A 13,729-nucleotide genomic window follows, 5' to 3' on the forward strand; every position below is an offset into this window, starting at 1 on the left:
TATATTGTGGACATCTTTGCATATTAATAAATATAATTATAACCACATTACTTTCTTTAAAAACACATGGAGGAGGAAGCAATATTTATAGTCTTTAGGGATTTTCTTTAAATTTAGAAATAACATTCATAAAGTGTGTAACGTTTCATGTATATCTCAATAAATGTTTACATATGTAAATGTCTTTGCTTGGGCTGCCATAACAAAGTACCATACTGAGTGGCTTAAACAACAGAAATTTATTTCTCACAGTTTTGGAGGTTGGAAAGATCAAGGTGCTGGCAAGATAGGTTTCATTCTGAGGCCTCTTCTCTTGGCTTGTAGGTGGCTGCTATCTTGCTGTGTGCTCACCCACTGACCTCTTTTCGCTTGTTGAGGGAAAGAGGGGGGCAGAAAGAGACTACACAAGCTCTCTGGTCTCTTCCTGTAAGGGCACTAGTCCTATCAGATTAGGGTTCCCTCTATATGACCTTATTTAACCTTAATCACCTTAAAGGCCCTATTTCCAGTGGGGTCATACTGGGGGTTAGCTTCAACCTACTGAATTTGGGAGGGATTAGTCCATGGCACTAAAGCTTATTTTTTAAGAAGGAAGTTTTATATATACATCAAAATAAAGAATTAAAAGATTTTGTTGGATAATTTAGGAGAATGATTTATGTGGGTACTTTGGTATTCGTGAGAGCAAAGATTTTTGTCTTTTCTGTTCATTGCTGAAGTCTCATGTCTAGAATAGTGATTAACACATAACTGGTGCTCAGTGTTTACTGCATGAAAGACTGAATGTTTTCTTTTCTTTTTTCTGGAGGAGGGAGGCAGTATCAGAGCTTAGGAGCCATAGATCATTAAGACAGATTGTCTTCATTGAATCTCAGCTCTATCACTTACCGGTTCTTTTACCTTGGACAAGTTACTTAAACTCTCTGTGCCTTAGTTTTCTCTTCTGCAAAATGGGTATTTTAGGGTTGTTGTAAAGATTAAATTAATTAATAAATAGGCTTAAGCCATTTAGAGTAGTATCTAATATGTAGTTGGTAGAAGTAGATACCTTGAAATAGGCAATACATGTTAGATATTTATATTTATGCCTAATTCTCCTTTTTATATATGTGGTCATAAACTAAGAAAATATCTTGTGAAGTTGGTAATGTGGAATTCTTGTTGCCTCTGCTTTTCAGGAAGAAATACTAGGGCACAGAGGTCAAATGACTTGTAAATGTGATCACCAATGTAAATGTGTGTATCCTACTTGAATATTCAAAGTAAGGCAATATATTTGCATTTTCCTGGAATTGTTTATTATTTAGGATTTTTAATGCTTTACTTAATTGTTGGTTTACAAGCTACAAACTTAAATTGAGCCCCCAAATTGTGTTTATGTATACAACAGCTATAAATTCACCAAGTTGTGGCTATATATAGTCTCTCATATTTTGGATCCTCCTTATGATTTAAAAAAATACAACTTTATAGTCTCAATTAGTCATTTGGTATCTTCTCAGGCAATGGAAGCTGAAAGTACAAGTATTAACATGCAGAATCCTGCAAATTTTTGAATGATGAAAAGGGATCCTCATTTAAAAAAATCAGGAATCTCTGCTCTAGTGGCTCTATATACAAGAAAATTCTTGTATATCTTGATCTCTTAATCAGAACTGTAGGGAATCTCCCTTTGGGCTTGCCTGAAACTGTGAAAACCAAAGCTCCACCTTTGGCCTAGGGGGTTGGAGGCTGGGCGTTCGTCCGAGATAAACTACAACTCCCAAGATTCCCGGGTGGGGAGCTGTGGTTCACTGCGGCACCAATGCCCCTGCACCTCCCCTCCCCCTTCCATCGCAACCTACACCCTGGGCTCAGAATCCGGATGAGTAAGTCGCCTGGTCAACTCTCTCGTGGGAATTTTTCTCGCTTTTCCATTTTTCTCTTGTTTCCCCTGTTAGCTTATTGTTAGGCACACGCAAGGACTACTCTTCTGGAGAAGAGTCGAGACGGAAGAGGCGGGATCAAGCTCTAAGCCGGAAGGGGTGAACCCGGCAGTGAAAGTGATCCGGTGCCTTTCGGGCTGAAACGTAGTGGACCGCAGAAGGTTCAGACCTCCGTAAGGAAACCTAACGTCCTTTCTGTCTGTCTTTTTTTTTTTTTTTTTTTTTTTTTTTTTTTTTTTTTTTTAACGTGCTCACAGTTCACTTCTCTTTTCTGGGCCTAAAAGTCTATTTTCCTTCTCCAGCTTTTTTTTTTTTTTTCCCATGGTGTCTCCCTGTGGGATCACTCCGTATACCGAGTTAGTGTGGCTTACACGTGATCCTCTCGTGCCGGCTTAGTGTCACTTCTGACTTGCCAAGGCTGAGAGTTGTCCCTAGAGTATCATTTTATTTTTAATTTTCATTTATTTTATTTATTTATTTTTGTCTGCGTTGGGTCTTCGTTGCTTCGCGCGGGCTTTCTCTAGGTGCAGCGAGCGGGGGCTACTCTTCGTTGCGGTTCGCGGGCTTCTCATTGCGGTGGCTTCTCTCGTTGCCGATCACGGGCTCCAGGCGCGCAGGCTTCAGTAGTTGTGGCATGAGGGCTCAGTAGTTGTGGCTCACGGGCCCTAGAGCGCAGGCTCAGCAGTTGTGGCGCACGGGCTTAGTTGCTCCGCGGCATGTGGGATCTTCCTGGACCAGGGCTTGAACCCATGTTCCCTGCCTTGGCAGGCGGACTCTTAAACGACTGGAAAAGAGTCACCAGGAAAGCCCCTAGAGTATCATTTTAATCCTGTTACTGTCGGGGAGTGATGGAGAAGACTTGCTATTCTCAGGTATAGATTAACCTAGAAGGTAAACGTCTTGGGATTTACTTAACATTGAGGTTCATGACCTTGAGAGTTGCTTTTTCTACTATTTCTAAAATGGAAATTTAGCTAGAGGTGTTTTAACAAAAATCTTTTTGCCATTTTTTTTGTTACGTCCTTTTTCAAATGGACACACTTTCTGTGACTAGATGTTGTTTTAGACTAGGGTTCCTGGCCTCCTTAATCAATAGATATTGATCAGAGGCCAGACAAGAAATTCAGGCAAGGCTATATCGTGGCCCCTGCTGCAGCAGAGGGGAGTGAGCAGGTTCCTTACATGGGGTGAGGGTAGGGGTGTGTCCAGGGATCCAGCAGAGGGGTGGCTTAAGTGTTCTGCCCATCCCCTTGGCTACGTTGTGTGCAGGGGGCATGCGCAGTACCCTGCTTTTGCTCCCCACTCCCTGCTTTTGCTGCCAGCTCTTCAGAGGTGCCAGTTGGGCTTTTTGGTCTCCTTTTATCTAGTTGTCCAGAATTTGCCCCAACTGTGCATGCACACAGTTATTTTTAGCCCCTGTTCGTTTCTTTGTATTTTGTTGCTTAAGGAAACATTTATCCAGGTGCAAGCATTGCAGCACTGCAGCAAACGGTCCCAGGTCCCAGCTTGTCTTAATGTGAAGACAGGCAGAAACTCCTGCTGGAGGACTGTAACATTTGTGGCTACTGTGCCTTTGTGCATGCTTCCCGCAGTCCTTTTCTCAATGTGATTCAGTATGTTAAATTTCCTTAGTACAAGCCTGCAAACTGTGAATATTTTAGAGACTATTCTGAATATTTTATTTCCTAGGAGATGACAATATCCAAGTTAGCAGACTTACAATGATCAAATGAGCTAATATATGAATACACCTAACGTAATAGGAACACTGGAGACAATAAAGGTTGATTCTGATCAATTTTGACCCTTATTTCAACTTTGAACCTCAGGATTTTAGGGGCAAAGTATTTTTCTTAGAACACTTTATCTTCTCTTTCTTACTCAGTAAGACCATTGTGTACATTTGTTAGCTCTTTTGATTATCTCTGTTAGAAGGAAGAACAGATAATTATTGTACATAACTAATTTCACCTAACATGTAATTTTTTAAAGTAATTTTTCTTCCTGATTGTAAAAGTAGCATGTGCTAAATGTATAGGAAACTTGGAAAACATGAAGAAGTAGAAAAAAAAAAGGAAGCAAAAGGAATCCATAATCCCACAACTAGAGATCATCTTACTAACGTTTTGGTATGTTTTTAGTTTTCTTTTTTCAAAATAAACCTCTTCCTCACCTTATGATGCAGTTATGTCCCCATAAACCCATGTATTCCATATACTGTAGACAAATTTGAAAACCTAATTGAGATTATATTGTTTTGATTCTGCTTTTTTCATTTAATATAATTATCATCATTGTCTTTTTTTTAACCAAACTTTCTACTTCCTTAGTCTGTTAATATATAAATTTTCCATCCTTTAGGATCTCAGCTAAAAGGGAAGCACCTTCGAAGAGTGATTGCATAGTTGGGAATGAAAAGCACTGAAGTCTGAACAGGCAAGCTGCATTCACGTCAGCTCTGCCTCTATCTGGCAGAATGAATAATCATGATTAAGTTACTTGACTTCCTTGGGCATCTGGATACCGAAGAATTAGACAAGGAAGTAGTGTTTCCTTCAAACTTTAAAAATCTATTAATATACGAACCACCTAAAGTTTGCATGATTATTTCATACTTGTCAAGAGCTTATTCACACACGCAATTTTAGATTCTGGGTACTTTCTAGAAAATAGCTGATTTAATCCATTCTATTGATATATTTATTAGTTACACTCCTACTCATTTGCCTTAGTTAATTATATGTGTTGAATGGGTAGAAAACAGCACTACCTTCATTTATTTTGTTATATTCACAGATTTGAAGATTCGTTTTCTTTTTGTGGGTTATTGAATTTAGGGACTGTGTTTGGAGCTGGCTGAGGCAGTGAACTGAGCAAGATTTCTTGAGGCTCCTTCAGCTTTTATATCTGTGGAGTTGATATTTCTCAGATTGTGTTTATTTTGTTTCAGATGCTGAAATGAATCGTCACCTGTTTGTTTGGCTTTTTAGACATCCGTGTCTTACTGGGCACCACCAGTGCCATGTCCATCTCCATTCTCATCAGCTTACACAGATACCTCTTGACACAAGGCTGTGGGTTTTTAGACGAAACAGGAATCACATTCTCCATGGTCTGTTAAGTGAGAATTGGTCCAGGAGATATTGTCATCAAGATACCAGGATGCTCTGGAAGCATAAAGGACTACAGAAATACATGGAGGACCTGAGTAAGGAGTACCAAACACTTGATCATCGTTTGCAGCATATCTCTGTGAGTGAAGGGGACCGGAGGTCCTTGAATCAACGGCATGCTGAGCTGGCTCCGCTTGCAGTCATTTACAAAGAAATTCAGGAGGCTGAACAAGCCATTGAAGAATTAGAATCAATGTGTAAAAGTAGGTAAAAGATGTGTGTGTACAAGTACAGGATTGATTTTCTAAGTTAAAGGTATATTGAACACAGTCTTTTAAAAAGCCTGCACATAGTAAGCCCTGCACTTGGAAAGGACAGGACTCGACTCTGGGTGTTTGAAGTATTTCAGCTACTAAAGAGCAACTACTAAGAGACCGAGGTCCTTGTGATACTTGCCAAGAAGCACTTAGGGTCTGGGAGACTAAATATTGACCTTTTCAGAAGGTTTAATTTATTAATAGATCTTTATTGGGCACTGTCCTATGTACTACATACCAGGGACACAAAAATACAATTCCTACCCCGTCAGAGGGCTTATATGGTATGGGTATTATTTCATCACCCCAAAAAGAAACCCTGTACCCTTTAGCCATCTCATGCCAATCCCCCCCATCCCTGCCAGCCCTAGACAACCACTAATCTACTTTCTGTCTCTATACAGTTACTTATTTCAGGCATTTTATATAAATGGAATCATACAATATGTTACTGGCTTCTTTCACTTAGCATATGTTTAAGGTTCATTTATGTTGTAGCATGTTTCTGTACTTCATTTCTTTTTATTGCTGAATTATGTCCCATTGTATAGGTATACCACATTTTATTTATCCATTCATCAGTTGTTGGTTATTGAGTTTTTCCACTTTTTTGGTTATAATGAACAATGCTGTTATGAACATTTGTGTACAAGTTTTTGTGTAGACATATATTGCTAAGTTGTGTGGTAACTCCATGTTTAACCTTTTGAGGAACTGTCAGACTGGTTTTCCAAAGTGGCTGAACCATTTTACATTCCAGCCTCAGTGTATGAGCGTTCTGGTGTTTCTACATCCTCTCCAACCCTTGTGATCCGCCCTTTCGATTCTAGCCTTCCTAGAGTGTGTGAAGTGGTATCTTACTGTGGTTTTGACTTGCATTTCCCTGATTAATGGTGTTGAGTGTCTTTTTATGTGCCTATTGGCTGTTGTATATCACCTTTGGTTAAATGACTGTTTAGATCCTTTGCCCATTTTTTAATGGAGTTGTCTTTTTATTATTGAGCTGTAAGAGTTTTTTATATTACAGATACAAGTTCCTTATCAGATATATTATTTGCAAAAATTTTCTCCCATTCTGTGGGTTGTCCCTTGGAGCACCACAGTTTTTAATTTTGATGATGTTCAGTTTATCTTTTTTTTCTCTTGTTTGTGTTTTGGTGACATATCTAAGAAATTATTGCATAATCCAAGGTCACAAAGGTTCACATCTGAGTTTTCTTCCAAGGGTTTTATATTTTTAGTCCTTACATTTAGGTCATTGATCTATTTGAGTTAATTTTATATATAATGTGAGAGGTGTTAATTTTTAATTTTAGTATCTCTTAATATTTTATTGCCTTAACATTTTTTCTTTTATGAAAAATTTCCAAAATATACAGAAGTTGAGAGAAAAGTATAATGGACTAACTTGGGATTCAACATGTATCCAAATTTTTTTTTTTTAAAGGACATGAGCCCTCTTTTTTTCTTTTAGTATTTATTTATTTGGTTGCACTGGGTCTTAGTTGTAGCATGCAAACTCTTAGTTGCGGCATGCATGTGGGATCTAGTTCCCTGACCAGGGATCGAACCCGGGCCCCCTGCCTTGGGAGCATGGAGTCCTATCCACTGCGCTACCAGGGAAGTCCCGATCCAAATTTTGCTATTGGCTTTTATTGTATTTTATTTTTAATATTTATTTATTTGGCTGCACCGGGTCTTAGTTGCAGCACACCGCATCTTCAGTTGCAGCATGCGGGATCTAGTTTCGTGACCAGTGATGGAACCCAGGCCCCCTGCATTGGGAGCACAGAGTCTTAACCACTGGACCACCAGGAAAGTCCCTTGCTATTGGCTTTTAGTTTAATTTATAAACTTTCTTTTGTGCTCCATCCTGTTTCATTAAGCCTTAGATCCAAAGCCTTACCTTTTTCTGCCTCCTATTGGTGGTCTGCGAGTCTCTCACTTTTCTTTTGGCCATGAGGCATGCGGGATCTTAGTTCCCTGACCAGAGATTGAACATGTGCCCCCTGCAGTGGAAGTGCAGAGTCCTAACCACTGGACCGCCAGGGAATTCCCTCTCACCTCTTTTAATGAGGATTATTTTTTACTCTTTCGCATAATGCCACTCAAATTTGTAATTAATTAGTTTGGGAAAGTTGCTTGCACATAATAGGAGCTTCCTAAATGCTTTCCAAATTAAATTGACATAACCTCTTTCAGCCACGTTTGTATCATGTGTAATATTAGTAGATTGGATTAAAGTATTAGTAGTTTGCTTCTAAAGTTTCTTCTGCAATTCTGCTATTTTATAATAATAGTGATAATAGCTACGTTTACTAAGTCTTAGTATGTGCCAGGCACTAAGGTAAGTATTTTGCAAATATCTCATTTGAAATGTTCACAGTGACCTTATAAGGTAGGAATTATTATTAATATTCTCACTTTATAGATGAAGAAACTGAGAGGTTAAAATGCCAAAGGTCACTTAGCCAGTCAGGAGAGGAGCAGGAATTTGAACCCAATCAAGGAGACTCCACAGCCTCTGCTCTTATCCACTGCACAATGATTCAAAGTCCAATAGGGTCTCCCTCTGTAATGTATCTTGCATGAGTCCTCTTCTGTTCTTTCCACTAGTTTATATTTTCATTATATCTCAGTCCTAGATGATTACAATAAATTCCTAACTTGTAGTCTCACCTCCAAGCTTTCCCAGCCTAAGTACAACCTTAATCATATTTCTCTCCCGCTCTGAATTTCCAGTAACTCCCATTGCCTATAAATACAGATTGCTTGGCTTGGCATTTAATAGTCTCTGCCGAGTGACCCCCACCTCTCTGTGTAGTATATTAATTCCCTTTGCGTATTCTCCCTTCCAACCAAAACAGACAATCTGCCATTCCCTGAATATACTCAGACCATCCCATGTCTATGTCTTTGCTCATGTTGCTAACCCACCAATTTCACCTTCTTAAAGTTCAGTCTGCTTACAAAGTATGGCTTGAATATCATCCTTTGGCTTCACTCCCCTCTGTAAAACAAGTATGATTGCCTTTCTCTGTTTTATATTCTGATCCATTATGTAATTGTCTTAACTTCAGTCCCTTTCCCTGTTCCGCAAGTACAGGGCCTGTGTCTTATTCATCTTTATTTCCTGCAGCACCAAACATAAGGTATAATAGACTCTTGAATCTGTTGATACATTGAAATTGAACTAGATTGGATCTTACAGTTCAGTAAATAATAAAAAGCCACAAAAATAATTTTATATGATTGCAGATCAGCAGGTTTTTCTGGTACCTCTGACCCGAGACTTATGTGCGCAAGGTGAGGCCAGTAGCGATATTACAATTCTGCAACAGGTGATCCATAATTAGAATTGAGTTCAGATGGCACCTTACCTAGGAACCTTCCTTAAGGGTTGAAGTCTGGGTTAGACCACCCTTTGGACCTCGATGGCGCTACCCACACCACATATCGTAATCAAGTGAATGTGTCCACCTTTCCCACCAGACTGAGCCACTTTAGCCCTGAACCATGTTTTATTCATCCTTGTGTCCCCAGCAACTGGCAGAGTATTTAGCACAGAGTAAGTGTGAAATGTTGAAAGCAGGAATGAGGCATAGAATCCCACCACGCCCCCATGACTTCCATGACTAGAAAAGAATTTTAAAGAGCCTTCTCTCCTTTATGAGTCTTCATTTCTATTTTCTTCTTTATTTTTAAGAATTAAAAATTTCTACCTCATCGAGCACACATCACCAGTGACAAATGGAATCTCTGGGCATCTAAAGCAATGGAGTCAAAGGTTATGGGATCCACCCTACTTGGCCACTGTCTCATTGATAGCTTGTGTTATTAGAGCTCCATGATTTAACTTTCTGCTTTGAAATGATGTGAAAATGACCGTCCTTTCCATAAAGCAGAGGCTTGCAAGGATGTGTGGTTTTTTGACCCATGTGGTGTTTTTAAAAAATGTTTACTAAGTATGAACATTTCAAGAGGTTTCAGAATTTTAAAGAGGTCTTATTTCTGACTTCTCTTGAAAAAAAAAAGAGGAGGTTCTAGCCATGCTACATTACTCACAGCGTGCTGGGTAATGGCTGCCAGCTTTAGACAAGAAATGGTCACCCCAGTTTACCCTGAGACTTAGCTTATTCGGGTTTACGTTTAATTAGCCAGTCCCTTTTTAAACCTGTTTGATTTATCACTGATTTCTATAATTACTTACAGACATTCAAATCACCAGCTCCTTGGGGCAAGATCGTACTTGTTTTCACACTGAGTTTTTTGGACATACTTAGCAAATACTTACTTTACATTCTCTAACTATTCTGTTCTTTTGTATAATCCCTTGCCTTCACTACTGAAATAAAACCTAGTAGGTAGAGATTAGATAGCTATTTAAGAATTTCTTTGTAAGTATTTAAACATTTTTACCATTATTTCTGTCGATGGTTTGTAGGTCTAAATAAACAAGATGAAAAGCAGTTACAAGAGCTTGCTTTGGAAGAGAGGCAAACCATTCTTCAGAAAATCAACATGTTATACAGTGAGGTATGTTTTAAGAGGTAAACTAATCTCAGCAATGTTAATGTAAAGGAATACTATTCTTGCTAGACTATGTTTTGCTGCTCAAAGTATTTTCCAAACACCAGTTGATTAAGTCTTCTCTTATGATGATTGGTAGTATTGGGTTTAGTGCTGTCATTTACTACAGAATGAGATTGAAGAGATTGTGTTGGCAAGGAACGAAACCACCCCCCCCCCAGACAGAAGTATTCCAAAGCAGAATCTATTAAGTTACCAGACAAGGGAACACATGCTAGTGAAGAAATTTACTTCAACATGGAGTAGAGTCAGGGGGTTTTAAGTCTTAGAAAGAGGGAGTGGTACGTGGTAACTGGATTAATTAAGGATTGAAAATTTGCATTCAGGATAGAATGGAATGAATCCAAGGGCACAGAGACAGTGGGTTAATACAAGTCTTTAGTCCCTTCTAGCTCAATGGATGGTTTGTCTACAAGAAAATGAAAATACGGTGCTATGTACTATGTTCCCCTTTGTCATATTTGCCATCCTCCTACCTTCAGTCTTCCCTGCCCTGGAAATCCAGTAGAGAGACGTTTTTTTCCTTGAAGTATAGTTGATTTACAATGTTATGTTAGTTTCAGGTGTACAGCACAGTGATTCAGATATACATATATCTTCTTTGTCAGATTCTTTTCCCTTATATGTTGTTACAGAATATTCAGTATAATTCCCTGTGCTATACAGTAGGTCCTTGTTGGTTATATATTTTATATATGGTAGTGGATGTATGTTAATCCCAAACCCCTTTTCCCTTTGGTAACCATATGTTTGTTTTCTATTTCTGTGAGTCTATTTCTGTTTTGTAAATAAGTTCATTTGTATCTTTTTTTTTTTTAGATTTCACATACAAGCAGTATCATATGATATTTGTCTTTCTCTGTCTGGCTTGCTTCACTTAGTATGATAATCTCTAGAGGGACTTTTTGAGGATGAGGATGGAGGTATCAGTTATTGTTTTCACTGATTTAAACAGCTAGTCAAAAGCAGATGTAGGACGTCTGACTCTTAGTCTACTATTCTCTCCTGCAGGCTATATCATTTCTAGCAGAGATGGACTATTTCAAAAATTGTCAGTAGGGGGAATCATGACACATAGATACTTTCAGTTTGATTTGAAAGACCTTTTAGTAATAACAAAGTTGCTTCCCTTTTCTTCCTAAGAGGTAAGTTGGTTGCTTTCTTTATTAGAAAGCCCCTTTTTTTCTTGTCACACTGAGAGACTATTTGAGCCTTACCTTGGGAATCCTCAATCTACTCTTTAAACAGCAACTCTGCTGAGAGGACAGGGCACGGCCTGGTGTCCGTCCGCTGTCATTTATTGTGGGAGAGAATATATAATCATACGTTAAAAATCCTCATTTTCTCCAAATGAAGACTTTCAGAGCTTACTTCTTTCATTAGATGAAAGAAGCTACTGTTTAAGACTAATCAGAAGCAAAATTCAAAGAAAATTGAATGGAACACTGGACTTTGATCTAAACTTTTGCATTTTAGAAAATTAAGATAATTTGATAGCATTTTAGAAAATATGCCAACAAGTAACTTCATTGTTAACATGAATCATCATTTATTTTAGGCCTAATTAGGTCTACTTATTAAAGCATTTTAGGACCAGACCTCTTTGAGATGCTCTGTGATTTTGTTAATTACTGATTTTTTAGTATTTGGGGATCTTTTTTCTAAATTCAAGGAATAGCAGTATACCGTGGAAAATATACACACTAATACTGATTTTTTTTTTCTTTTTCAGCTTCTCCAGAGTCTAGTGCCAAAGGAGAAATATGACAAAAATGATGTTATTTTAGAGGTGACATCTGGAAGAACTACTGGAGGTCAATAAAATAATTTTATTGTAAATGATCTTAAAAAATACTTAAATGTTACCTTGATATGACACACTGTCACTTTAAAAGTCTGTTAAATGTGTTTCACTTCGGAAGTAGTCATTTCTCAACTCCTAAGGGGTTTTTACTTAAGGAGGACTCTCTAAGAAATTTGTGCTGATTTTTAAAAAATGTTTATTGAAGTATAGTTGATTTACAATGCTGTGTTAGTTTCTGGTGTACAGCAGAGTGATTCAGTTATAAATGAATATTTTTTTCATATTCTTTTTATTTTGGTTTATTACAGGATATTGAATATTTTCTATCTGCTGTGCTATACAGTAGGACCTTGTTGTTTGTCTATTTCATATGTAGTAGTTTGTATCTGCTAATCCCAAACTCCTAATTTATCCCTCCCCACCCCCTATTCCTTTTGGTAACCATAAGTTTGATTTCTATGTGTGTGAGTCTGTTTCTGTTTTGTAAATAAGTTCATTTGTGTCATATTTTAGATTCCACATGCAAGTGATACCATATGGTGCTTGTCTTTCTCTGTCTGACTTACTTCACTTAGTATGATAATCTCTAGGTCCATCCATGTTGCTGCAAATGGCATTATTTCATTCTTTTTTATGACTGAGTGGTATTCCATTGTGTATATGTACCACACCTTTATCCATTCCTCTGTTGATGGACATTTAGGTTGCTTCCATGTTTTGGCTATTGTAAATAGTACTGCTATGAACATTGGGGTGCATGTATCTTTTCTTATTAGAGTTTGCTTCAGATATATGCCCAAGCATGGGATTGCTGGGTCATACGGCAACTCTATTTTTAGTTTTTGAAGGAACCTCCATACTGTTTTCCAGAGTGGCTGCACCAATTTACATTCCAACCAACAGTGCAAGAGGGTTCCCTTTTCTCCACACGCTCTCCAGCATTTATTGTTTGTAGACTTTTTGATGATGGCCATTCTGAGTGGTGTGAGGTGATACCTCATGGTAGTTTTGATTTGCATTTCTCTAATAATTAGCAATGTTGGGCATCTTTTCGTGTGCCTACTGGCCATCTGTATGTCTTCTTTGGAGAAATGTGTGCTGACTGAATATTTTTATATTTTCTCTTAGGTGATATCTGCCAACAATTTACCCGGGAAATATTTGATATGTATCAGAATTATTCAAGCTACAAACACTGGAAATTTGAACTTCTGAATTATACACCAGCTGATTATGGTAGGTGTGTTTGAGGATTTGTCCATAGATGATGCTGGAAGTTGTTTTTCTTTGATATTGATTAGAACCATGTTGTCCCATTTTTTAAAACATTTGACCTATATCTGCTAAATACTGTGACATGGGCTCATCAATCACAGTGGCTTACTATAGTAGAATTCTTACTATGGGAGAAGAGAGTGGGAGGGAAGGAAGTATCCTCCTAGGAAGGAATATCTGAATTAGAGAAACTTTCCCTGTGGAGGGTTGATATATGCCTTGCTTGAAAAATCATTGCTCTGTTGTTCAAAGCCAAGATGTATTAAGGTTTTTACTCTGAAGTACTGATGATGTGTTGGAGGTTTATGGGAATGCAGAAGAAGTTAGTCATTTGTCTTTATTTTCAAGAAGCTCCCACCCTAGTTGGGCTGATAAAAACTTAGACAACATAAGCAATAAGAACCAATGTGAGTCTTTAAACTTTTAAATACTCAAGTATGTTAAATCCGAACATCTGATAGTAATTCTTTTTTGTTCAAGTCTCTTAATCCACCTGGAAGTTTTTGTCTGCTTGGTTACACAACTGTAGTAGACGGAGGGCCGATGAATAATAACCCACAAATTATCAAAGTGGGGAAAGATGATTCATGTAAGTTAAACAATCGAGGGAAATGAAAACAAGTATAGAGCATAAGTAAGGTTGTGCGTCATATGGATTTGAAATACAGCCAGTGGTTAGGAAAGGTGAAACAGGAGGGAAGGGGG

General features: G+C 38.0%; 1 protein-coding gene across 2 annotated transcripts in view; it reads left to right on the forward strand.

The window, feature by feature from the left end:
* The first annotated feature begins 2,036 nt into the window (after positions 1-2,036).
* Positions 2,037-13,729, forward strand: part of MTRF1 (mitochondrial translation release factor 1) — a 48,950-nt gene continuing 37,257 nt past the window's right edge. The window contains exons 1-5 of one of the 2 annotated variants that reach the window (XM_065896088.1): positions 2,037-2,098; positions 4,876-5,301; positions 9,800-9,891; positions 11,678-11,759; positions 12,878-12,985. In XM_065896088.1, coding sequence (XP_065752160.1) covers positions 4,884-5,301; positions 9,800-9,891; positions 11,678-11,759; positions 12,878-12,985 — 700 coding nt within the window. In that variant the 5' untranslated portion in view covers positions 2,037-2,098; positions 4,876-4,883. Of the gene's footprint in view, positions 2,099-2,778; positions 2,798-4,875; positions 5,302-9,799; positions 9,892-11,677; positions 11,760-12,877; positions 12,986-13,729 lie in introns of those variants that run through there. The other variant, XM_065896089.1, reaches the window with a different exon arrangement.

Source organism: Phocoena phocoena, chromosome 18, assembly GCF_963924675.1.
Source record: "Phocoena phocoena chromosome 18, mPhoPho1.1, whole genome shotgun sequence".
Classification (NCBI taxonomy): domain Eukaryota; kingdom Metazoa; phylum Chordata; class Mammalia; order Artiodactyla; family Phocoenidae; genus Phocoena; species Phocoena phocoena.